This window comes from Crocodylus siamensis, chromosome 11 (assembly GCF_052110815.1).
Source record: "Crocodylus siamensis isolate JL-2025a chromosome 11, ASM5211081v1, whole genome shotgun sequence".
NCBI lineage: Eukaryota > Metazoa > Chordata > Crocodylia > Crocodylidae > Crocodylus > Crocodylus siamensis.
In genome coordinates, this window is record NC_143405.1 from 22,925,062 (window position 1) to 22,949,966 (window position 24,905).

General features: G+C 45.2%; 1 protein-coding gene across 7 annotated transcripts in view; it reads right to left on the minus strand.

Moving 5' to 3' along the window:
• HEMK1 (HemK methyltransferase 1, mitochondrial release factors N(5)-glutamine) overlaps positions 1-24,905 on the minus strand; it is a 156,480-nt gene that overhangs the window by 107,571 nt on the left and 24,004 nt on the right. For all 7 annotated transcript variants that reach the window (XR_016438467.1, XR_016438468.1, XR_016438469.1 and 4 more), the window contains exons 6-11: positions 15,011-15,172; positions 12,969-13,033; positions 9,114-9,163; positions 6,710-6,815; positions 2,567-2,662; positions 215-328 (exon numbers count right to left, since the gene is read on the minus strand). Coding sequence is in view for 2 of the 7 variants with exons in the window: in XM_090021817.1 (XP_089877943.1) it covers positions 215-328; positions 2,567-2,662; positions 6,710-6,815; positions 9,114-9,163; positions 12,969-13,033; positions 15,011-15,172 (593 nt within the window). In the remaining 5 variants the exon portion in view is untranslated. The remainder of the gene's footprint in view (positions 1-214; positions 329-2,566; positions 2,663-6,709; positions 6,816-9,113; positions 9,164-12,968; positions 13,034-15,010; positions 15,173-24,905) is intronic.

Below are 24,905 nucleotides of genomic sequence, written 5' to 3' on the forward strand. Positions count from 1 at the left end.
CTCAGATCTTATAAGCAATGCAGATGACTCAGAAATGCTTTTCAGTGCCATCTGCAGGTTATACAAGAAAATGGAAGAGTCTGAAAGAGGCATGCATTTAGGAAGAGGACACATTTGACTAGGGACTTTCTTTGAGTTTAACTTCAATACCCAAGGGTGCAGAGTGGTATGGGATGCAGTTGTATATGGCTGACAGAAGATAAAATATACTTACTTTCCACAGAAGTCCTTGTGGGTAGCACAAAGAGAAAGGAACAGGTCAGGACGACTTTGCAGCCAGTTCTCTACCATCTCTGGGTGCCTTGGATCAACTTCTAGAAACACACTCCTGAAAGTAGATATAACGAAAATGATGGATATTTTCTTGTCTCAGCTTAGAAACTTCAGGTTCTCCTCCCCAAAACTGGTTCATATAACCTGGCAAAGGAACCAGCTGACCAGCTTGTGTTGCCTGTGGAACCCACTGGAATTCAATGATCAAACAACTGGCTTTCTTTGACCTGTCAGACAAGTGTAACTCCATTCCTGCAGCTCAGCAGGGGTCTGGATGCCTGAGTTGTCAATATTGATGATACTTCTTGTTAGCAAGGGGGAGAGGAGGGAAGGGGAGGGGCACCACATGATGGTTAATGGAACCAACAATCTCTTGGGCATGTATTATGGAGGAAATTTATCCCTCAAGAAACCACCCCCGGGTAAATTTTTTTCCTCTGAAGTTCAATACATTTTCTCACCTCCATAAATTTCACTTCTACAGAGAGGTTTATCATGGCTCTTCCTGGACTTCAATCACTCTGTTTAGCCATTTGCCTCTTTGCAGCCTTCTTTTTTAATCTTTTCCTCTGCTACTTTCCTCTCCCTACTCTTTTTTGCTTTTTGATCTTTACTTTCCCCACTTAGGTAATGGCCATCAACTAGCAATGCTAAGCACGTAGGATCGATGGCAAAGCACATAATCTCCCCAAGTAAGTATGTTAATGGTCTATACATTTGGCTTATGCCACTGTCATTCCCTTCTAACATAAGAATAGAGAATGGGGTTTTTGTTTACCACTGACTGAGCGTGTCTACGTATGTATATTAATGCAAAGCATATCGCATCGGAGTTTATTGCTCCCAGGCACCATGTTTACATGTGCACCTGGGACCACAGCACATTGAGCTGGGTTGAAGCAGCAACGTGGTGCTTCAGTGTGGGAAGGCAGCCCACTGTGCTGAAACACCCTTGCGCCCCAACCAGCCAGGTCAGTGTCTACACAAGTTGCTGTGCATGAAAAAACTCCACAGTAGAATAGTACTTGTAATTACAAGTACTAACCTGCAGTGGAGTTAATTATAGAGGTGCACCGATAGTTTGGTCTGATATTGAATCGGTACCAATATAAAGAAAATGTCTATATTGGATATCAGCCCGATGGGGCCGATACTTTGGCTGATAGATGCCCGTGCTGTGTGCACCTGCAGGGCAGCATGGAGCAGAGCCAGCAGCATGGAGAGCTGCCTCCAGCTGATAAGTCGGAAGGGGAGGGAAGGGGCATGGGGAAGCAGATCAATGTCCCCCCTGGTGACGGAGGGGACAGGCACTGCCCAGGGGAGGCAGGGGGAAGCACGGGCTCCTGCTGCTGCTTGCACCCCAAGAGGGCAGGGGCAGCAGGGAGGGGAGGGATGCCCTGGATCTGTGCGGTGCAGGGTGGGCTCCAGCTGCGGGGTGGAGGTGGAGCCGGCACTACGCGAGGCTTTTCTTGCCGGGGGCTGGGCTTGGAGCAGGCTCTGGTGGAGTTGGGAGGAGGCAGCAGCAACCCCAAATTTTGCTTCAGCTCCACTCCCAGCCATACGCTGCCTTCTGCTGCAGCCCTGGCTGAACGCTCTGCCTCCATCCAAGTGCTGGGAAAAGTCAGGGCTGTGGTGGGTGGCAGGACAAGGCTGGAAGCAGAGCTGCAGCGAAATCTGGGGTGGCTGCAGCCTCCTCCCAGCGCCACCAGAGCCCATTCCAAGTCCAACCCCTGGCAAGAAAAGCCACCCCGCAGCTGCAGCTCGCCCCGTGCCATGCAGATCCAGGGCACATGCTCCCCAGTCCCTGCCCTCCTGAGGTGCAAGCAGCTGTGGGAGCTGCCCCCATTCTACGAACCATGCCTCTGTCCCATGCCCCTCCAGCTCCAGGCAGCACCTGCCCCTGCCCCCTCCCTCACCATGGGGGGCATTGATCTGCCCCCTCCCCTTCCACCACATTGGACTTACCACCTGACGGCAGCTGTATCAGATATTGGATCAGTATCAGCCAATATGCCTCCTTAAATATCAGCTATTGGTATTGGCCCCCAAAATCTCTATCGGTGTACCCCTAGCTAATTAGTTTCCTGTGGCCGAATAGGGCTGCATGTATAGATGCTGAGACGTTTCCTGTGGAGCTATTTAAGCAACAGTGCAGATCTCATGTAGATGTATTCACTTTGTACCTGCTTTATATTTCTGAACATAATGTATTAGTGTAGAAGTATGAGAGGTGTGGTTAGGCAGAAGAACAGAAAAATAAAAAATGCACAAGCTTTATGATTAGGCCTCTTACCCATAATTTTTTAGAATACAAGGAGCCAGCTCCAGAATTCTTTTTATCACTCTCATCCCATCATTTCCCCCATCCAGGGCATCCAGGTTCTCATACCTGGAGGATAAAGACAAAGAATACAGCCTTTTATACATAGCAGTAAAATCTCCCACCAGGAACCTGGCACTAGGTGTTCATTTTAGTCCATACATAGAATTACAGAAAATTAGGTTTGGAAAGGACTTCAGGTGGTCATTTAGTCCAACCCCTTGCTCAAACCAGGACCACCCCCAACTAGATCATCCCAGAAAAGCTTTGTCTAGTCGGGTCTTAAAAACCTCTAAGGATGGAGGTTCCACAACCCCTCTGGGTAACTTGTTCCAGTGCCTTACTACCCTTCTTATAAGGAAGTTTTTCCTAATATCTAACTTAAAGTTCCCTACTGTTAACAATGGCTTGCAATCTTGCCGCCCATAGACAAAGTCAGAGTTTATGCAAAGTAACTTCGGCATTTATATTGATGGTGAAGTCTCAGTTCCCCCTGGCAACTCAGATGGGTGGTATGTAAAATAAGGAGAGTTATAAGGGGACTGTCACTAAGACTCAGCTGAGACTCTTAAGGATACACACAACACTTAAGACTAGATTAAATGTAGTTTCAACCTCAAGTGGACAGACATACAAGCCTGCTAAACTGGTTTAAAGCTGCCTAGAATGGTTCAAAAGCGCACCTAGAAGATCAAGTACTCTTGAAACTATTCACTATGAATGGGTTCAATTTTTCATGTGGACAGTAAACTTTCTGAGACATGGGTATGGTTGGTCCTCCATGCATCCCACACTGCATTGCTCCTCATTCACCGCCCCCCCTCTCCACTACTGTAACTGGCTATTCTGGTACATGGCTAGAACACTATTACTCCCCCCCTTCCCCCCCCCCCCATTTGTTGGCATTTTTTAAAATCAATGTGCTCCCTTTCATTGCTTGTCCAATAAAAACTAACAACCAGCCGTGTTCTCATTCCCACCCTGACCGCTGCCTTTCATCTGCATCCCTAGCCTCTGGGAACTCAAAAATATGGGTCCAAAAGTTCTTCCCTCCCCCCAGGCAGGCAAATAAACTGCAGAGATGTGTCAGATGCAGGCTAGTGAACTTTACTGAACTCATATTTAGGAGAGAAGGGAAAGCAGAAAAGTGAAAATGCTCCCAGACACTAGCCACTCAAGCCCCAGCAAATCCAAAAGTGTAGGCACCCCAATTATTACTCCTGTTGCCTCTTGAACCTAAGGACTAGAAACAGAACCTCAATATTCTTAACCAATGTACAGAACTGTTATTCAGTACTTGAGACTGTGCACCATGTTAATGTGTCCTATTCACATTTATCATTGATACCAATTTGATAGGAGAATGGGTAGGTTAGTAGCTGGTAAAGCACAGTATTATCACTTCTAGTTCAAGGATTGCCAAGAGCCAGGTCAGGCTGCCTTCTAACATAACATACCAGGTTACAGTACAGAAGACTGTACCTAACCCAAAAGAGATTGAGTTTTTATATCACTAAAGGAAGACAACTTCTCAAGATTTTGACTTGTTTTGCTATTGGTGTCTTGCAAGATATTGTCTTCAAAAAAAAAGTTCTATTTCCCAGCTAAATAACTCTCGTGAGACCCTAGAAGGCATAAAAGAAATCTAAAACCCAAACAAAGTTAAATATTTTATTATACAAAAGTCTTGGAATTAGAAATGGAAAATGTACCTTCAGAGAGTTTTTGTCAGATAAAACTGTTTTGATTAATCAGAAAATGTTCAAAAATCATATAGCTTCTGACAAAAATTCCTATGGAAAACGCAGAAAAATTAAGCAAAGATATTTATATTTTGGCAATGTCATGATTTCATTTTGAATGTTATTGTAACAGGAAACCAGAGGCTCCTGTTATTAGACAGGGGAAGACAAGGACAGAGGTGAGCAGGCAGGAGGAAGGAGGCAAGCTACACATCAACAGGCAGGAGAAATAGGCAGACACAAGCTGGGGGCTGCAGCTGGGACGCAGGGCAAGCTGGCCATTAGAACTAAAAAGGTACAATTGTGCCCAAGCTAAAGAATCACATGATTAGAAAGGGCCACGCTCCAAGGTACTCAAAAACCCTGCACTTTGAGTCAGGAGGGAAGTGAGGCTGGGCTTGTGCTCCAGAGGAAACAGAGCTCCTAGGAGGGAAAGAGCTGCCTGAGAGACCCTGACTGGCCCTGGAGACAGAGAGGTGACAGCCCAGTGGTAAGAGGGCTTGCCAAGTGTTGTTTTACCCAAGGAAGGGGAGGAAAGGTTTTTTCAAGTGGATGCTTGCCCTTTTTATTTTAGTTACACCAGTGGACTGGGTGTGGCTAAAAGTGGTGATGAGAAGGCCACGGGGGTGTCTGAGGGGCATGTGGGTGTTTTGAGGACTGGGCACAAGACATAGGCAGGCAGGAACCAAGAGCATCAATGCCTGAGATAGCAAAGGCGACATAGGTGTCCTGAGGCCAGGAAGACAAGAGCAAAAGCCAAAGAAGGGCAAAATAGGGGTGGCGCCCAAAAGCCTAGGTCCAGCACGGTGGACCTAGGCTAAAGAAGGGCACAGCCAGAAGAACGGGGCCAAAACCCCAACAAAAAACTGGAGACCTGGGTAGGTCACATACTGCACGGAGGGCAAGCTTACCTGCTGATGCGTTAACTGATATCATATGTGAGGCATGGCTGTAGGGGTGAAAGGGGGACACACATGTAACACTTAAGACTGGCGGGCCCAAGAAAATGGATATTGAGGGGAGAGAGAGAGAGAGAGAGAGAGAGAATGAGAGGGGCCCCCATAGACTCACTGGTCCTGGAGAGCCTGCCCTCATTACTTTTCTTTAATGTCAAGGTATGGCAGGAAAGTGAGCAGATTGAGACCTGGGGTGGCATGAGTAGGGGCTGGACAGGATAGAGATGGCTACTAGGAGGTATCACAGAGGCCCTTGGACTCCATTCTGTCACAGTGAGATTCCCCACTTTTGACATTATTTCAGAGCACTGCAGAAGTACTAATAACGTACAGTCTTGGAATGAAATAATGCACACACAAGGCATACTTCTGTTCTAATTAAAATACATAATTTCTTTCATCAGTTGTCCTTAATGCCTTTAAGTACAAAATAAAACAAAAATAAAACACTTGCATAAAATAATACAGATTAAATACAAGACAAAAATGAAAAAAAATGAAGGGCACCTATATACATACCCAATGTGTGCTAATTTGCATCCATCAGAGCAGACTCAATTAATCGTGTGCTAATTAGCACATTCCAGCAGCCTTGATATCATATGTATTCAGCATCCCCATGCTTCAAATGGTGGTGGGGTTGCTTTAACTAAAGCTCGTCAAACAAGCTTTAATTAGGGGGGCTTCTGAAAGCTGCTCTAATTAAAGCACCCCCCTACCCTGAAGTACATGTAAAGATGCCTTAAATTATTCTGTTGAAGTTCTAACATGAAAATCCTCCTAAACCCCCACTCTTTAGACTTCTCATTTTGCAGAAAATTTTGAAATTTCTCAAATAATGTAAATTCCAAGTTTTGACCAGTTCCAACTGAAAGAGACACAGACTCTTATTCATAAAGCTCATAGTGAAAAGCAGGTCAACTCCCTGATAGTCTAAGCTCCTCTGCTCTTCCAGGTTGCAGCCTCATTTGTACAATAGCTCCACTCAACATTGGAGCATAATACACAGGAGACACTTGGAAGCATGTTTCAGTAAGATAGCCTGGGAATGATGTGGATGACCAGTGTGTCTAACACCAGTTTGCTGTCCCAGGGAAGAAAAAAATCCTGGGGCTTTAACTAAGTTACAGAGAGCTTTCACATTTCTTTTGCCCAATTTCTTTTGCCCCAGATACCACTTGGAAGTAGTCAATCTCACCAAGGAGCAAACTGACCAAGAGGAAATCTCTGACTACAAGGATTCTGATGGTAATGGAAGGAACAGACTTCCTAAACGAATGTCATCATGCACTGCCCTTCTGACCCCCTGGCTAGTATTTCTTAACCACAGTTTTGGTTCTACAGCCTAAAAACTTTTCTCCAGAGAAGAAAATTAAATGGAGTGTAGGTAAGAGGCAGATCAAAACGTCCCATCTCACCTGAGGATCTCTGCAGCCAGATGAGCCATGTCTTCGTGGAAGACATATGGTGGGTTACTGACGATGATGTCTACAGGGCCCCAGGGGAGCAGCTCTTCCCAGGAACCTAGATCAAGAAAAGAATCAAGGACAAATACTAGCCCTAACCATGCATCTTCAAAGCTACTCACTGAGGCAATATCTCAATTAACAGCGACCCTACAGATCCAAGTTTGTGCATGATCATCTCTCCTTGTGGATAGGACTTCATCTCCTATCTTGACAGAACAATCTGAAATGGACCACTCTCTCAAAGAAATAAACATGGAAAAGCGCCTGTGTCAAAGGAGGGATGCTCACATGACCCCCTAAATGGTAAAGAATGCTTTATCCACCCAAACTTAAAGTGAATGTCATGGTATGTAGCTGGATTGACACAGAGAATTTTAGGGTGCACCGCAGGATGAGAGTTGGAATTTGGATAAGGCACCAGACTGACAGTAGCACAGAAAGAGGTGAGCCTTGTTCTATCTATAGAATCACAGAATCATAGATAATTAGGGTTGGAAGGAACCTCAGGAGGTCACCAATCCAACTACCTGCTCAAAGGACTGTGCCCAAACAGATCATGCCAGTCAGGGCTTTGCCAAGCCCTTAAAAACCTCCAAGAATGGTGATTCCACCACCTCTCTAGGTCACCTGTTCCAGTGCTTCACTACCTTCCTAATGAGAAACTTTTTCCTAATAACCAACTTCTACTAAAAGTGCCAAAAGATCACTAATGCCTGTGAACAGTCAAGATCTCAGTTGTCCCTATCGTCTAAGAAGTACCATATCCCATAGCGGCAAATTCAGGAATGAGACAAGAGGCGGGTACCCCACCCCCAAGCCTTGGGTGTGCCATACATACGTAGTGAACTCTGAGCTCAGTGCTTGGTCAGCGTGGGCTCCTGCCAGAGCTCCAAATGAGTAGCTGAGCTGTGAACTCATCAGCTGATTCAGGTGAAGTCTGGCTGGAGCCCTAGATTTCATGCAGCTCCTGAGCCCAGAACTGAATGCTGCAGCTATTCACCCTTACTCTCCTCTCCCCCCGCCCCAAATTCAGCAGCAGGGAAAAGCAAAGGATGAACTGCACTGGCAGCACTCACTAACTGGGCTCTGGAGCCGCATGAAAGCAGGGGCTCCAGGCAGACCCTGTGCTGAGAGCTCACATGTGACATCCACTGCACCATGCTCCCCACCACAAGGTGGAGGCATATGAAAATAATGGCCACATACTAACAAATACCAACTACTGCAGCACCCAGGTTTTCCTTCCATATCTCCAAGACATGCAGTGACTGGACCCAGAGGCTGCTTAACATGATAAACTGCAGCCTCAAATGGTATGTCCCTGGAGGAGTGAAGGGGAAGGGGTGGAGTTTGGTGTTAGGGGGATGCCTGCTGAACTGGGTGGGAAGGGAGGAAGAGAAGGGGCATTTATTTAGCAGGAAGGGAAGTAAGACACACTCATGGGGGGAAGAGGAGGAGGGGAATAGAAATCAAAATCTATTTGAAAGCAAGAGCAAATCACTGAAATTTCTTTGTAAGTGACAGACACTGTACAGCTGGTACACAGAGGGAACATCTACACAGGATATTTACTGTATAGCTGACTAATTAACTGCACGTTAAATATCTTGCTGTCTACACATGCGCCCCTATTAGGGTTTACAAAACTAATAAACTCTGCAGCAGGGTAAAATTTGTAAAATACAAGTATTACCCTGCTGTGGAGTTTTTTCATGCACAGCAGCACACATGTAAGACAGTGCCCTGGCTGGCTCAGGGACAGACTGCTTCGGTGGGGCTAGCTAGCAGGCAGCCTCCATGCTGAAGCACCCTCATGGCCCAGCCAGCCACTCCACAGCATGTGGACCCATTTGGAGCAGCCCTGGGCCCCCAGAGTCCCCTGCCAGCCTGGACTGCTCCATCCATGTTCCATGTGCTGCACACAAATAAGCTCTGGAGTTTATTCGTGTGCATTAGTTGCACATGTAAATGCACCCACTGAATTGCATTTTCAGAAAAGAAGGCTGTAGGTGTGCCATAGATGTGTGTGCTCACCTCTGTCCATGCCTCTGTCATATTTGTATATATACAGAGTACCTCTGCATATACAAATGAGAACTTGGCATCCATTTACCCATTTCCTTACACGTCCATTTTTTGGGCTGTTTCATACTCACAGTGTGTTATAGGTTGGCATTCAGTCATGTATATGGATGAAAAGGCACATGCGTGTGCCAGACCAATGTCTTAGGTTGCTGCAAAGCAACCTGTATGTCAGTACCAGGCCATACCTCCCACTCCCAAACCCTTCTCCCCTTATCAAATTAAAATGTTAGAAAATCATAATGAAAAAATATATATGAAAAGAAATTACTGGATGAGACATCATGGTGGAAAAGTCTTAGCCTGTGCTGGAGTTGAAACCTGAGGAGTGCAATCCATGAGGAAACAAAAGAGAAAAGAGAATTAGAGGTACATATGGATAAACAGAATATTATATTCAGGCTGTTCTGTAACACACAAATATTATTTACCTATGAAACCCCACTCTGCCGCTTGCCACAGGCTTGCCCACCATCATGAACTCTGAGCAAACTCTTGGAGCTGCTTTTTGCTTGCAAAAAAGCTATGCCATGCATTCAAAGTGAAGCAGATTCTCTGCACGCACAAAGACCTTCAGAGGTATATACCCACTATATGCCTCAAGTTCTCAATTTGATCCCCCACAACCTTTTGTTTATGGCCATTATAGATTCAACCCCTCTGTGTCCATGCCTACATTATACTCCAGGCTACACATACATGCACTTCATCACTGCCCCCGCAATTGTTCTGCCCTATCTACATATTCAATGTCTATATGGGAACCCACTGCCCCTGCACAGACAGAATACACATTTTCAACTATGCAAATATAGGGCTCAGCAGATGTAGGCAATGTGCTCAATATTTATTTTGCTTTATGCTTTTGCTTTGAAAATCTAGCTTTAAAAGAGTTCCAAACACTGAATATATTACAGGACTTCTAGGGACATGGTGACATTTGGGTTTCTGCAGCTGACATGGCACGACACCAGCATGCATAAATGTGAGGCTAGGATGTAAAAAATGCAAGGCTCCCAGTGCAGCTGATTCACCCTGCAAGATGCACACTCACAAAATCAGGCAATATTTTTTTAAAGATAGCTAGCTTATGGTCCTTTATGGCACAATGCAACTAAAAGAGACAGTAAACTTCAGAGTTACAATATCCTTATTTGGGCCCACTCTCCACCCTGGCATATTTATGGTCACCAGCAGGATCACACATAGTGGTTCTCAGCTTGCACAATATTATCCATGAGAACTTCTGCGCTATTGGCATCCTTGAAGCAAGCAAGAGACACAAGTACTTTTCTCTTTCCACTGAAGAAGAGGAGAGAGATTAAGAAAGGACACAAGCATGCATGGCACTAAGGTGACAAGAGGCTCTGCTGCACCTTAGGAAAATTATAATACTCAGCATTTATCTATCCCTTCAATCCAAGAAGCTCAGAAGGCCTTGTTAGCATTGGGTCAGATGCCAGCAGTGCAGGAGCAGAACTCTGATCCCACTGGCAAGAGAGTCATAGTTTGTTGCCATTATTATGATCCTTTCTGTCCTATATGCTGACAGAAATTGGACCATTTCCTCAACCTATGCAAGTTAGAACAGCCTGAGGGCTGCCAGAAGATACAGGGCAGCAGGCCCCAGACACATCCCAATACAATCCTGACATATCCCACTCCAGAATACTCCCCCTTCCAGGGGTGAGATAAAATTTCCTCTAAATTAGACACATAGGTTCAAATCCCTTGTAGGCTGCAATAGTAGTGTAAAGGGGGTTTGGACATAGGAAAGTCATGATAAAATTAACCACATAGTTTGTTGGGGACCTCATTTTACAGAAGGGAAACAGATGCAGAAAATGTCAGATAGTAGTGATGAGAAACTGAACACAGAGCTGTGGTTCCCCACTTGTGTGATTTAATCACAAAACCATCTTCCTCCTCCTTCCACCAGACTGCCTCTGGCCTTTGAGAGAACTCTACGAAGGCAGGAAAACCACGTCACTTTTTTAAAAAGCCACAGAAAGGTGAGATTTCTCAAGGCTTGTTAATAGAGGGAGACTGTTCACTGGTCAAGGTGTGACCTCCACAGTGGCACACTATGAGCACACAATGGCTGATTCAAAAAGGCTCTCTGCTCCTCTTCACATTTTTATATACATCATGCAGAAAAAGCTTTTCCAAAAGCTCTTCATAGCACTCTATCATTCTGTGAGGAATAACTCATAATTTCAGGGTTATCCTTTCAAACTTTCCTATCAAACATATCAGCAGCTTTGGGTTGCCCAGGGGTCCAAGGTTTTGCACTGTGAAAAATGTGCCATTCCTAAGCCCAAATGTGCTCTCCTGAAGGGTTCAAGAGCCTGGGTGTTGTGAAGGCAGAGCCTTCATCAGGGAAGGGAGGGCCTTTATCTGGAGTACACCCCTATAGGCAGTCTGGGAATGGTGCTGATTTACTTGAGAATGATTTCTCATCCAAACCCTCTCCTCTTGGGAAAGGAGCCATGACTCAGGACTGAACAAGAAGGCGAGTACCATGCTGACTCCGAGTCAGTGATAACTTTATTTAACCCACTGGTTTCGGTCAAATCAGCAGCAGGGTCACAGGCCATGACAAGACTATAAGGAACTTTGGTTATATCCTGAAAACCCAAGGTTGTTCAATGTTATGTTCACTGTGTCTCAGCAACTCCCCTCAGATTAGCATTATTAATGAGATGATTCCTCCAACCGTCAGACCTACAGACTTGCCAAGGAGGTGAAAGTCCAAAATGATTCTTCCCATTATATCATTGAGTTATAAACACCCTACAATTGAGGCAGAGCTTTGTCTGACCTTGCCTCATGTATCAACAGCCCATTTGGTCACTCACTCTCACAACTGCACTGGGAAATACTGGTTGTGTAAGTGAAAAGAGAAGGCAGGGGGCACAAATTCCATCTTCTGCTCTACTCCTGCACATCACTCCAGCCTTACATATGGGTTACTGAAATATCACAAGAGGTGGAGAACAAGTTCCTCAGTGTAGACACACTTGCCCTGTGCTTCCCTCATTCCCTTTTATAAGTCTCTGTGCAGGGGATGGCCTAAGGGAATGGGTGAGGTCAGTAGCCATAGGACATACCTCTGTGAAAATTCTCACTACTCTGGACAGTGAAACTGCCCACAGAGTGCTCTAAGAGTGCTGCTGTAAAATAGAGCACCTTTGAAGCTGCTCTAATCTATGCCAGAGACCATTTCATTTCCTAATGCAGCCTGAAATTCTGGGGACCCACAGGCATGAGCAAATCACCTTTATCACCCCCTTAACAGTCCTTCCTGCAGATGCGGTGCAAAATGGGACTCTGGGACCAGGAACTTTTAGGAAGCCAGTTTCTGTGTCAGTTATACCAGTGCAAATACAACAGAGCTTCCTCTAAAATAAAGCTGGTTCAGAAGCCCTTATAATTGAGTCACAGTGTAGGTGGCCGGTGTGAACAATAGCACAGTTCACTGCACCTTATTTCTAGCAAAAACCCAGACAGGAAGAAGGCTGTGGGACACCACATGAGCACACCAAGGGACACCCTGACAGTCTGGATAACACAGAAAGGTGAGGACAGAAGTAGGAGCCTGACTGAAAAGAGTATATCAGATTAACACAGTGAGTGAGATGCAGTGAGTCAGAGAGAGGGCCTGGAGTGCTGTGTTCCATCTCTAGCCCTGACTCACTCTGTGACATGCATGAAATTGCTTATCCTTCCTGTGCCTCAGTTTCAAAATTTATAAAATGTGGATAAGGTTACACACCCCAGGATGTTCTGAAATACATGGCAAGAAGGGGTGACAAAAGTTTTATTACTCTGCCATTTCCTTCCAGGCTGTTGCCCTGTCAAAGAGGATCCCCATGAAGGAAAACATTTGAAGGAAAATTTGTGGCAAAATCTATCATGTTCTTTGGATTCAGAGGCATTCCAGAGGTACAAGGAGGTGTACATGAGAGCCAAGGTGAAACTAATCCACTTTAGCCCATGAAAGCCATACACTCCAACTTTGGTGGCTCTGTACTTGTTTCAGGGAATCAGTCAAGGAGTCCTTTGATGATCTGGTACTTTTCCCAAAGAACTAAATGAAAAAATGAGTAGTAAGTGTGGTTCCTACCTTTGGGCATTCTCTCTTGTGAGGTTCACAGCAGCTACCTCTTTATCCACGGCTATCACCTGACTCTGGAACAAAATAAAACAAACCTCATGTTATATTTCTAATATTACTCCTGGCTCCCTGATTACTGGAAAATTAATCTTTGGCAAAAGGGGCATGCAAGATGAATAATGCCAAGATAATATCTTGGAAAGGTCTCTCTGGCTTTGGAATACCTAACAAATCCATGCTGTGCATGCTGAGACAGGTGACCCAGGAGTTTGCTTCTGCAGAGAGCTTCACGTTAGCTGTTCCATTCTACTCCATACAGATTCTTTTACTCTGCTCATCACTACAGTATCTGATTGCTTTCCTGTGGTGCATTAAGTGCTCCGAATACCACCACTCACATATTGTTTGATCTCTCATCCTTGCCCTAAGAGAAGTGTGCACAATGGACTACCTTATTTTAGTTGGGTGTGTTGGTTTTGGGGGTTTTTTTTAAATATACATGCTGCTGTGTTTTAAAATGCAAGAAGGCAAATCAAAAAACCATGTCTTGTCCCTTAGTTCCATGGAGACTTCATTCCACAGCCTAAAACTGGTCATCAGAAAAGTCCTATCTCCTGCATAGATGAGCTTTATCCATAGGGCAGAAGCCACAGTTGGAACAATACCTGAGAAGTTACCAGTTCCTTATTTTAACGAATCATTTTCAAGCTAAGTTCTGATTTGACACACACTCCATTGTAATTGCAGGGTGGGTAAGCCAGGGAAGAATTAGCTTTATACAGTAGTATAATTTGATCTATTAACTCAAGGCTTTTTGGAATTTGGAACATGACAGCATGTGGGTTAGGCCACTAATACAAGTTACAATCCCAGAATGCCAACTCTGTGGACAAGTTGGAGAGAGTCCAACGGAGGGCAACAAAAATGATGAGGGGGCAGGGGCACATGACTTCTGAGGAAAGGCTGAGGGAACAGGGCTCATTTAGTCTATGGAAGAGAAGACTGAGGGGGAGGGGTATAATACCAGCCTTCAACTACCTGCAGGGCGGTTCCAAAGAGGATGGAGCTGGACTGTTCTCAGTGGTGGCAGATGACAAAACAAGAAGCAATGGTATCAAGTTGAAGCAAGGGAACTTTAGGTGGAATATTAGGAAATACTTGCTCAGTAGGAGGGTGGTGAAGCACTGGAACAGGTTACTCACAGAAGCTGTGGAATCTCCATCCTCAGCGATTTTTAAGGCTTGGCTTGAAAGAGCCCTGGCTGGCATGATCTAGTTGGGGATGGTCCTGCTTTGAACACGGGGTTGGACTACATGACCTCCTGAGGTCATTTCCAACTCTAATTTTCTATGATTCTCTCGTCAATTATGACCAATATGCTAAGTGAGCAGCACAAAGCATTATTAGGGAAATTGAAACACTTACAGTTTGTCCTAGCAGAAAGCACACTTCAATTGTAAAAGATCACTGGTGAAGAAATGTGCGCTATAGTCCTGACCCTCCAGTATGTCTAAGGCACCAAGCTTTGATGCTAGTGTTTTTCCAAAAAGATAAACAGTTCTGGTGATTCTCCCTTCAAGGGATGGAGCAATCTCCAGATATGGAAAAAAAATGTCTCCCCCAGAGAATGCGGGCAAAGACTGTGGGTTCATATTTCCTCTCTGTCAAGAACTAAGGAGGAACTATTGTTTTCAATAATGACTGATACCTTTAGATCACAGGGGCTTTCATAGTTAATGGATCTCAGTCCTTCCTGTTTCCTTCTTTCCTCCTTTGACAGCAGGGGTGGGGATGAGGTCAGGGGAAATATCATCAAGGAATGAACGGGCATCAAAAACGCATCAAAATGGCCACTTCATAGCAGTAAAGCAAAGTTGCTGCCTGTCACATTTATCACAATTGACTCACTGTTCCCTTAGCCTCTGCCCATCTGTTTGCTGCATTGCTCTTTTGTCCTTATCTCCAACTGTCAGCTCATTAAGGCAGGGAACATCTTTCTGTGATATGTTTGTATACAGCCCAGTACAATGAGAAAACAGCATAGAGCTCACCTGGGGCAGCTTGCGGAGGAGACTCAGGGCAATGGCCCCTGAGCCACAGCCAATCTCCAGGATGACATGGAGAGGAGTAGTAGGAGGACACTGGTGAACTGCATTATCCAGACAGCTTTTATTCTTCCGAGATGCCTCTTCCAGAACCAAAGAGATGAGATCCTAAGACAAGAGGGACAGCCAGCTACTTATGTTCACCCTTATACTCAAATTAAATGTATCTGTATTTTAAAGAGCAACAAGCAGCAGCAGCTGAGATGGCAGCAACCATGCTGGCTCCCCAACACCACAGGTGCTCTGGGTTATAACCAAATCCAGAGGATACACACAAATCCTCTGAGATCTAGGGCCTTTGGAAAAAATAAGCTGCTGGAACACATCTCACCCCTTTTGTGTTCCTCCCGCAAATATTAATCATTCTCTTTGAAAGCTTTCCCTGTGACTATAAGCCTGTGATTCCTGAAATGTCACTCATTTTAAACTTGCTGGTAGCAAGACAGCAATCCCTAGCAGCAACTACTTAAACAATAATCCAACCTGTAAATGAAAAATAAGTGCAATACATCATCAAGTGGCCCAAACAAGTGGCTTCCTGAGCTGGCTTGCTATTGTAAGGTCACTTAGGAGTGGCAATCTGCTGGCATGTATATTTTATTCTGAAAAGTCATCAGTGAAACCTTTTTCAAAGGTAAAAATACAATTCCACAAAGAATGACATGGATTTTGCCAACAGATATATAAGCAGAAGGATAGTATCATAAAATTATAGGTCTCATTTTTAGCAATCCTTTATGACTGCTGATAAAATCCATTATGATCATCTCGCTATATATAGAATCACACAACAGCAACGTGTGAAAAGCCACATACATTTAATGCTTATGTAAACCACTAAGTTTTCACAAGAGTCTGAACAGGGTTTGCAGGCAATAGATCCCTTTTTACATATCACCCCAGTAACACACACCCTCTACTTGAAATCTGAAGTGGGTTAGAGTACAGTAGAAGCCTCAGGTAATATAGCATGGCTTTTACGAGGCTGTCTGTTTCTGCTGGCTATGCTGGTATCATCACAAACTGCTGTGGAAACCATTGAAGATGCTGCAAACCAGTGCAGCAATAAAGAGCTGGGGCAGAGGAGCCCTAGGAAATAAAGATTCTGCTTCCATGCAATAAAGCAATAAAGGGAGAAGTGGGGTGCTTTCTTAAGAGAGTATTCCTGGAAGTTCCCTACAAGGTGTGAGTTGCTCTTCAAAATATTAATGAAATGCATAAATATCCTATCACAATCGAGAACTGAAGTTTGCATGAACAGCCTGGATTGGTTCAGTGCCAACCTGACCTGAATCTGAAAGGCAGTTTTGAACTGCCCGATTTTTAATGGGAGCCCCTTGTTCATAGGTCCCTCTGACAGCACAGCAATAGCGTACATCAGGGGTAGGCAATTATTTGTCGGGGGGTGGGCAGGGGATGTGTACAGCAGATCTTGCCTGGGTGGTGCACAACAAGTGCAGTCCACAACCTCTGGGCCCATGGAGCTCCACATGGGGCTGAGGCCTGCCTACTCCTGCCCAGGGCAACCTGTGCTGCACTTCCACCTGCCAACACCCTAGCTCTGACTAGCGTGCACAGTTTCCTGGTGAGGCTGCTCCCAGTGCAGCTGCCAGGATACTGCTTGGCTCCCCTGCCTCCAACAGCCCCTCCTCCTGCCCCTGCTGTGCTGCTCCAGGTAAGGGGAAGTTGCAGCTGGGCAGCTCCTGCCCCAGCACTTGGGGCTCCGGCTCCTAGCCCCCAACCACCTTCTACCCACTCAGGCACCCGCAAGTTATAGCTACATTTCAGATAACTCACCTGGTCAGCAGCTGGATTAGCCTAGCTGAAGTGTGAGCAGTCATGCTGGAAAGCCATGCCCAAGAATGAGGATCTTCACTGATGCTACCCTCACCCATGTGTGTCATTAAGGAATTTGGGGGAGACACTGCAAGGCTCTTCATGCTTCAGTAAGATGAACTGCTCTAAGATTGTCTCAGAGAATTGTGGGAGACTCTGCCTGTCCTTTGGAGCACAGAGGGGGAACTGTGGGAAGGCAACACACGACTATCGGCATTCAAGATGTTTACTCTGCATCCTCATGGCAAAGTGTGCAGGATGACAGCCAGAGTAAAAGTGGCACCAGATATTAGCCAAAAGCCTCAACACAGACTTAAACCACCATAAAACTCAGGTCAGCAGTCTTCACAGGCAGATAAGAGAAGGGTTTGGGGCAATGCCTGAATAAGAGCCTGAGATACCTCTGCAGTAAAGACATACCAGGGAGACCAGAATCAAACCTGGTTTAGGGAAGCCACTGCTGAGGTGCTACCACAGTCTTCCTCAAACCTTTCGAGTACCTTGCGGAGTACTTGGCTAGTGACAGTTCCCTTGACTGCCAGCCACCTCCAGGCACTTGAGAGTCAGAGTTTTCAGAAGCGGTCCCATGTGATACAGAGGGAAGGGTCTTCACTACAACAGCACAGAGTAGAGGGAAGAAATATTTCTGCCACCTTCAGGAGGAATAGGGGTCTACCCAACTCAAGGAAGCAGCTGGCCAATTTAGTGGGCACATTGCAGGACTGGATGCCATTTTCAAGGGCACATCATAATGGGGACCCCTACGCCTCTGATTGACTAAGGGGCCCCACCCCCTGCTGCTGGTTGGTGGAGAAGGCTGTCTGTCATGCAGTCTTGTCCCTCCTCACTGAATGGTGGAGGGCAAGGCCACATGACAGGCAGCCCTCTCAGCCAATCAGCAGCAAGGGGTGGGTGACCACCCATCCCTAATTGGGCAGGGCAGTCTCCTAATAAGAACCTCAAGTCCTGGTCCTGGGCTGTGGGACTCAGAGACAGCATTTGTCCTGGAGTCACAGCCTCATGCAGGGATCCATGGGAAATGGCAGGTTTCCCCTTGCAGGAGAATACAATATACATATTTACTGTAAAATGTAGGTTGTATTTAATAACCACCCCCCCACAGAAATAAACACAGTTGTCTAAAGATTGTTCCCTTCTCTCTCTCATTAATATTACCATGGAATCAAATTAAGTCAATGCATGTAAATGTTTATCTCCAAGGAAAATGGAAATCTATAAGAAAATGTAAATTCCATGATTCAACCAAAAAAAGAGGAAAAGTATTGATAAAGAATCTTCAGTCAAATTGCAAGTGCTGCAACTATGTATGCATCAAAAATAGAACAATAAACACTGGTCTTGCTGCAATTATACATCATGCACATCATCTTTAATTGAGAATAGTAGGATACTGCTTTTTGCCATTCATGGCTTTCATCTCTGAAAATGCTTGCTCATTGTTTGCACTGGACACAGCTAAAAACACACACTTGCAATGTATAATGAATCTATTTAGGTTGCAGTCCTTGTATTCCTTCCCAGAAATTATAAAGGCTTTAACAGAAGCTGTCCAGAAGAGCTTGCAATAGTATCCTGCAAACTGTGCTGGTATTTTTCATTTCTTGAGAAATGAAAATAGAAATCTATAGTTCTCAAAGCTCAGAGAAAATTTCTGCCTTTCGGATGGATCAATTTCTCCTGCTGTCTACCACAGTATTGTAGAGCTGCTCTCAAATTTCAGTCTCAGGAGCTGAAATATTTATGGTGATTTGTCATGCGCAGTCTTGTACAGTAGTGGAAATTTAATTCAGGGTCTTCTTGCTCTTCTAAAGGCAAGCAATTCAGCAAAGTGCTTGCTGCTTCTCCAAATTTGTACTGTAATTTTGCTTTCCTAAAGGACTTCTGCTTGGACTCCAAGATTATTAAATACTTGATGTGTGTAGGTATTTTCAGCTTTCAATCCTCTGGGATGTCAGAGGTATAACTTTTCTATAGAAAACCTGAAGAGACAAGACGGTTTGTTTTTCCTCACATTCTCATCCACATATTTCCTCTAAGATACACATTTCTTGCCTTTGGCATCTGCACTGTTGAGAAAAGTAATACATGAATGCCAGATTTTGATCAGAACCTTTACTACTTTAATAACCGAGTACAAGTAGCTCTGTGTGACCCTGGTGACAAACAGGGGTTTACCAGTAACTCTATTACAGGCACCAAATAATCTCTTGACATCACATACGTATTTTTAAAAAAGCTTCTGAATGCATTCCAAAATCTATCACATCTTGGGAATGTTATGAACTTCCGAATCCTTCTTCTCATAGAATCACAGAAGTAGGGTCGGAAGGGACCTTGTAGATCTGCAAGTCCGACCCCCTGCCTGGGCAGGAGAAAAACTGGGCTCAAATGACTCCAGCCAGGTAGGCATCAAGCCTCTTCTTACAGACCCCCAGGGTAGAAGCCAGCACCACTTCCCTTGGAAGTTGGTTCCAGATCCTAGCCGCCCTGACTGTGAAGTAGTTCTTACGGATGTCTAATCTAAACCTCCTCTCCAACAACTTATGGCCGTTATTCCTTGTTATGCCAGGGGGCGCTAGGGGAAACAAGGTCTCCCCCAAACCCTTCTGGTCCCCCCTAGTCAGTTTAAAGATGGTCACCAGGTCCCCCCTCAGCCTTCTCTTGTGAAGGCTGAACAGGTTCAGGTCCCACAGTCTCCCACTGTAGGGTCTGCCCTGTTGTCCCCGGATCATGCGGGTGGCCTCCTCTGGACCCTCTCCATGCTGTCAACATCCCTCCTGAAGTGGGGCGCCCAGAACTGGACACAGTACTCCAGCTGTGGCCTGACCAGTGTTGCATGGAGGGGGAGGATCACCTCCTTGGCCCTACCTGAGATGCACCTGTGGATGCACGACAAGGTGCGGTTAGCCCTGCCAACCGTGACCTCGTGTTGTCGGCCCACGTTCATCTTGGAGTCAATAATGACTCCAAGATCCCTTTCTGCCTCCATGCTCTCAAGAAGTGAGTTTCCCATCTTATAAGTGTGCTCCTGGTTACTACTGCCCAAGTGCAGCCCCCTGCACTTGTCAGTATTGAAACACATCCTGTTTTTGTTAGCCCACCCCTGCAACTTATCCAGGTCTTGCTGCAGTCTTCTCCCCCCTACTAGCGTGCTCACCTCACCCCAAATTTTGGTATCATCAGCAAATTTAAACAGGTTGCTTTTCACCCCATTGTCCAAATCACTGATAAAGAGATTGAACACCGTGGGCCCAAGGACCGAGCCCTGGAGGACTCCGCTACCCACTTCTCCCCAGGTTGAATATGACCTGTCCACCACCACCCTCTAAGTACGACCCTTCAGCCAATCTGCAATTCATCTGACTGTGTAGGCATCAATGCCACAGTGGCCTAGTATTTTAATGAGGATGGGGTGGGAGATGGTGTCAAAGGCCTTGCTGAAGTCCAGAAAGACTATGTCCACGGCGACATCTGCATCCAATGCTTTTGTGACCTGATCATAAAAGGCAATCAGGTCAGTCTGACATGACCTGCCCCTAATGAAACCGTGCTGGTTGCCCTTGAGCATCATCCCTAAAGCCGGCCCACTGCAGATGTGCTCCTTGATGATCTTCTCAAACAGTTTCCCTGGGATTGAGGTAAGACTGACAGGCCTATAGTTGCCTGGGTCCTCCCTCCTCCCTTTTTTAAAGATGGGGACCACATTGGCTGTCTTCCAATCATCTGGCACCTGGCCTGAGCACCATGAGCGCTCGTAAAGCCGTGCCAAAGGCCCTGCAATAACCCTTTCTAGCTCCCTCAACACCCTGGGATGGAGAGCATCTGGACCTGCTGATTTGAATATGTTCAGCCCCTCCAGAAGCTCTCTAACCCGGTCGTCCCCAGCCTGAGGTCTGGAGGTGTTCCCCTCGAGTCCGTTTAGCATCACAGTGGGGAAGTCCTGGTCCCTGCCCAAGAAAAACAGAGGTGAAGAATTGGTTAAAGAGATCTGCTTTCTACTCTGGAGCAACCACCAAATTGCCCAGAGAATCTTGCAGGGGCCCCACATTTCCCGGTGTTTTTTTTCATGCCATTTTATGGCACACTCTAGCAAATGACAAAGAACAAACAAGTTGAAGTTTGGCTCTTGCAGGTTCAAATCTTCACCTAGTTTCTTCTGTGTTGTTCATAGAATTGCAGGAAAATCATCCACCCATTTTCATATTTGTTTGATGCTTTGTGTATTAAAGCTGGAGAAATCTTTGGGTAGATCTTTTATTAGACCAACTAAATAGTTGCAAAAAAGTTGGTATTTCCAAACTTTTGGACACACACATCTTCCTCAACTATTTAGTTGGTCTAATAAAAGTTACCGCCTCTACCCAAAGATTTTGCCTGCCTTTTGTTCTCAGACCACCACAGCTACTGCCTAGATCTCTTGTATTAAAGCTGACACTAAAATGGAATTACAAGATATAAGAGCCATTTGCTTCGCAAAGGCCAACACTGGACTGGACCAACTCTCTTGTAAAGTCATGTGCTGCTTCCATCTCATCTTTTTCTTTTAAATCTTGTCATAATTTCATCAACTGACCACTGGGTTGTAGCACTTGAGGCATTTGGTCCCAATAGCTAATTTTTCAGGAGCAAGTAGGTTTTAGACTGTAGAGGTATAGTAATTTAAGTAGATATCCTTCCTGATGCAACACATAACATAACTCTACAAACAGTGATTTTCAAACTTTTTTCATTTGTGGACCCCTAGAAAATTCTGAATGGAAATTTTGAATGGAGATGTGGACCTCTCTGAATTGTAAGTGTTGGTATTCACGTACTTTTGATTAATCGTAGTCATCTTTTGCAGACCCCCCAGGCATCCATAGACCACAGGTTGAAAACCACTGCTCTAGAGTAATTTGCATACTAACACATTTCTCCTTCTTCTGTCTTCTACAATGACATTCTGATGTTTACAAGCGTATTCTTCTGGGCTTTTTGCAAAATAAAGCACTTGTTAAGTAGTGTCTACCATTTTAAATAGAGTGTTGTTTTAAATCTGTGTACAATCCCCCCCACCTGTTACATCTAGGATTACTCCAAGAGTCTTTTGCTATTTTTGTCTGGAGAACTCCAGGAGGAGCCAGGCAAATTCCTCTGAACAACACACCAGTTTACTGGAATACTAGCAATCAGGCAAAATTATCAACAGCAGCTACATACAGTGGAGAATATAGTTATACTCACTAGCGGGTGGTGTGATTTCAGATACACCAGCATCTGTCCTTATAGTAAAGGCAAATTCCAGAGTCCACACACACATGTTTTTGTGCTTAGAGTTTTATATATTTCAAGTTTCAAATTTCTTGTATTCTTGCCCATTTCTCTAAGATAACTATCTCTTGGCCCATTCAGTAAGGAGCGGTAAAACTAAGTCATGAAATGAGACTGTGGTCTGTATCTGGGTGCATATTATCAGCATTGGTGTGGGTACCAAACTATTTATCACAACTCATTCAAAACTGCCCCTGATGTGGGTCAGCCCTCTTTCACATGCTAGTCATTGTTATTCAGACTGAACCCACCGTTGGAACTAGTTAATATGTAAGAAGGAATATAGATACATATGGAGTACTGAGAGGGAGAGGGCTCAAGGACTCCCCGATATATCTGTGGATCAAAGAAATTTTCTGCCACTCAAGCAGCTGAGTTTAAAATGCCTATCATAAGTCAGTATTAAATACCAGCTAGGGAAGCTGGGGGGGTGGGGAACATGTGAGGCACAGAAAAGGCCAAACAAAATGACCAGGGACATGGAGCAGTTGCCAGACCAAGAGACTAGAAGTCTAGGACTCTTCAGTTTGGAAAGAAGGCGGCTAAGGGGGTATATGACAGAGGTCCATTAAATCATGAAGGCTTTCTTCAAACACCTAGCGGAAGTTTCCCGATCACAGGCCCTGGTTCTCATGGGGGACTTCAGTCACCCTGACATCTGCTGGGAGGACAATACAGCAGTGCACAAGCAAACCAGGAAGTTTTGGAGAGTGTTGGGAACAACTTCCTGATGCAAGTGTTGAAGAGGCCAACTAAACGCTGAACTCTTCTTGACCTGTGGCTCACAAACAGGGAAAAATTGGTGGGCAATTAAGTCACAGATGGCAACTTGGGAAGCAGTGACCAAGAGATGACTGAGTTCAGGATCCTGAGGAAAGGAAGGATAGACAGCAGTAGAGTAAGGACCCTGGACTTCAATTCACTCAGAGAACTGATGGGCAAGTTCCTTTGGGTGGCCAGTCTGGGGGGAAAGGAGACCAGGAGAGCTGGTCCTATTTTAAAGAAACCTTACTGAAGATACAGAAACAAACCATCCCAGCGTGTAGGAAGATTAGCGAGTATGGTAGAAGACCAGTTTGGCTTAGCAGATAACTCTTCAGTGAGCTTAAACACAAAAAAGAAGTGGAAACTTGGACAAATGGCTAAGCAGGAATATAAGAGTATTGCTCAGGCATGCAGGGATGAAATTAGGCAGACCAAAGCACACTTGGAGTTACAACTAGCAAGGGACATGAAGGGTAAAAAGAAGGGTTTCTACAAGTATGCCAGCAACAAGAGGAAGATCAAGGAAAGTTTAGGTCCCTTATTGAATGGGAGAGGCAACCTAGTGACAGATGAGGAGGAAAAGACTGAAGTACTAAATACCCTTTTTACCACAGTCTTCACAAGCAAGGTCAGTTCCCAGACTACCACACCTGGCAGCACAGTTTGGGGAGGCAGAGAGCAGCCAACAGTGGCACAAGAACAGGTTAGGGACTATTTAGAAAAGCTGGACATCTTCAAGTCCATAGGGCCAGATGCAACACACCCAAGGATGCTGAAGGAGTTGGCTGATGTGATTCCAGAGCTACTGGCCAATATCTCTGAAAACTCATGGTGGTTGGGAGAGGTCCTGGAAAAGGGCAAATACAGTGCCTATCTTCAAGAAAAGAAAGAAGGAGGATGTACGGAATTACAGACCAGTCAGCCTCACCTCAGTCCCCAAACAAATCATGAAGCAGGTCCTTAAGGAATCCATTTCTAAGCACTTGAAGAAGGTGATTAGAAACAGTCAACATGGAGTCACCATGGAAAAGTCATGCCTGACCAACCTGATTGCCTTCTATGATGAAATTACTGGTTCTGCGGATGCGGGGAAAGCAGCAGACATAATATACCTTGATTTTAGCAAGGATTTTGATATGATTCCCACAACATTCTCACAAGTAAGATAAGGAAGTGCAGGCTGGATGAATGGATTATAAGGTGGATAAAAAGACTGGCTGGATCATCAAGCTAAGAGGACATTAGTCTATGGCTCAATGTCTATTTGACAGCCAGTATCAAGCGGAGTGCCCCCAGGGTCAGTTCTGGGGTTGATTTTATTGAATAGCTCCATCAGTGATCTCGAAGATGGGATGTAGTGTATCCTCAGCAAACTGGCAAATGACACTAAGCTGGGGGGAGTAGTAGATGCGCTGGAGATTAGGGCTAGGATTCAGAGAGACCTCAACAAGTTGGAGGACTGGACCAAATGAAATCTCATGTGGTTCAATAAGGGCAAGTTCAAAGTCCTGCACTTATGATGGAAAAATCCTGTGCACCAGTACAGGCTGGGGACCAACTAGCCAAGCAACGGCTCTGCAGAAAAGGACCTGGGGGTTACAGCAGACAATAATCTGGATATGAGCCATGAATATGCCCTTGTTGCAAAGAAAACTAAGGGCATGCTGGGCTGCATTGGTAGGAGCATTGCCAGCAGATTGAGGAAAATTATTATTCCCCTCTATTTGGCACTGGTCAGGCTACGTCTGGAGTACTGTGTCCAGTATTGGGCCCCCACTACAGAAAAGATGTGGACAAATTGGAGCGAGTGCAGTGGAGGGCAACAAAATGATTGAGGGGCTGGGGTACATGACATATGAGGACAGGCTTGGGGAACTGGGCTCATTTAGTCTGCAGAAAAGACTGAGAG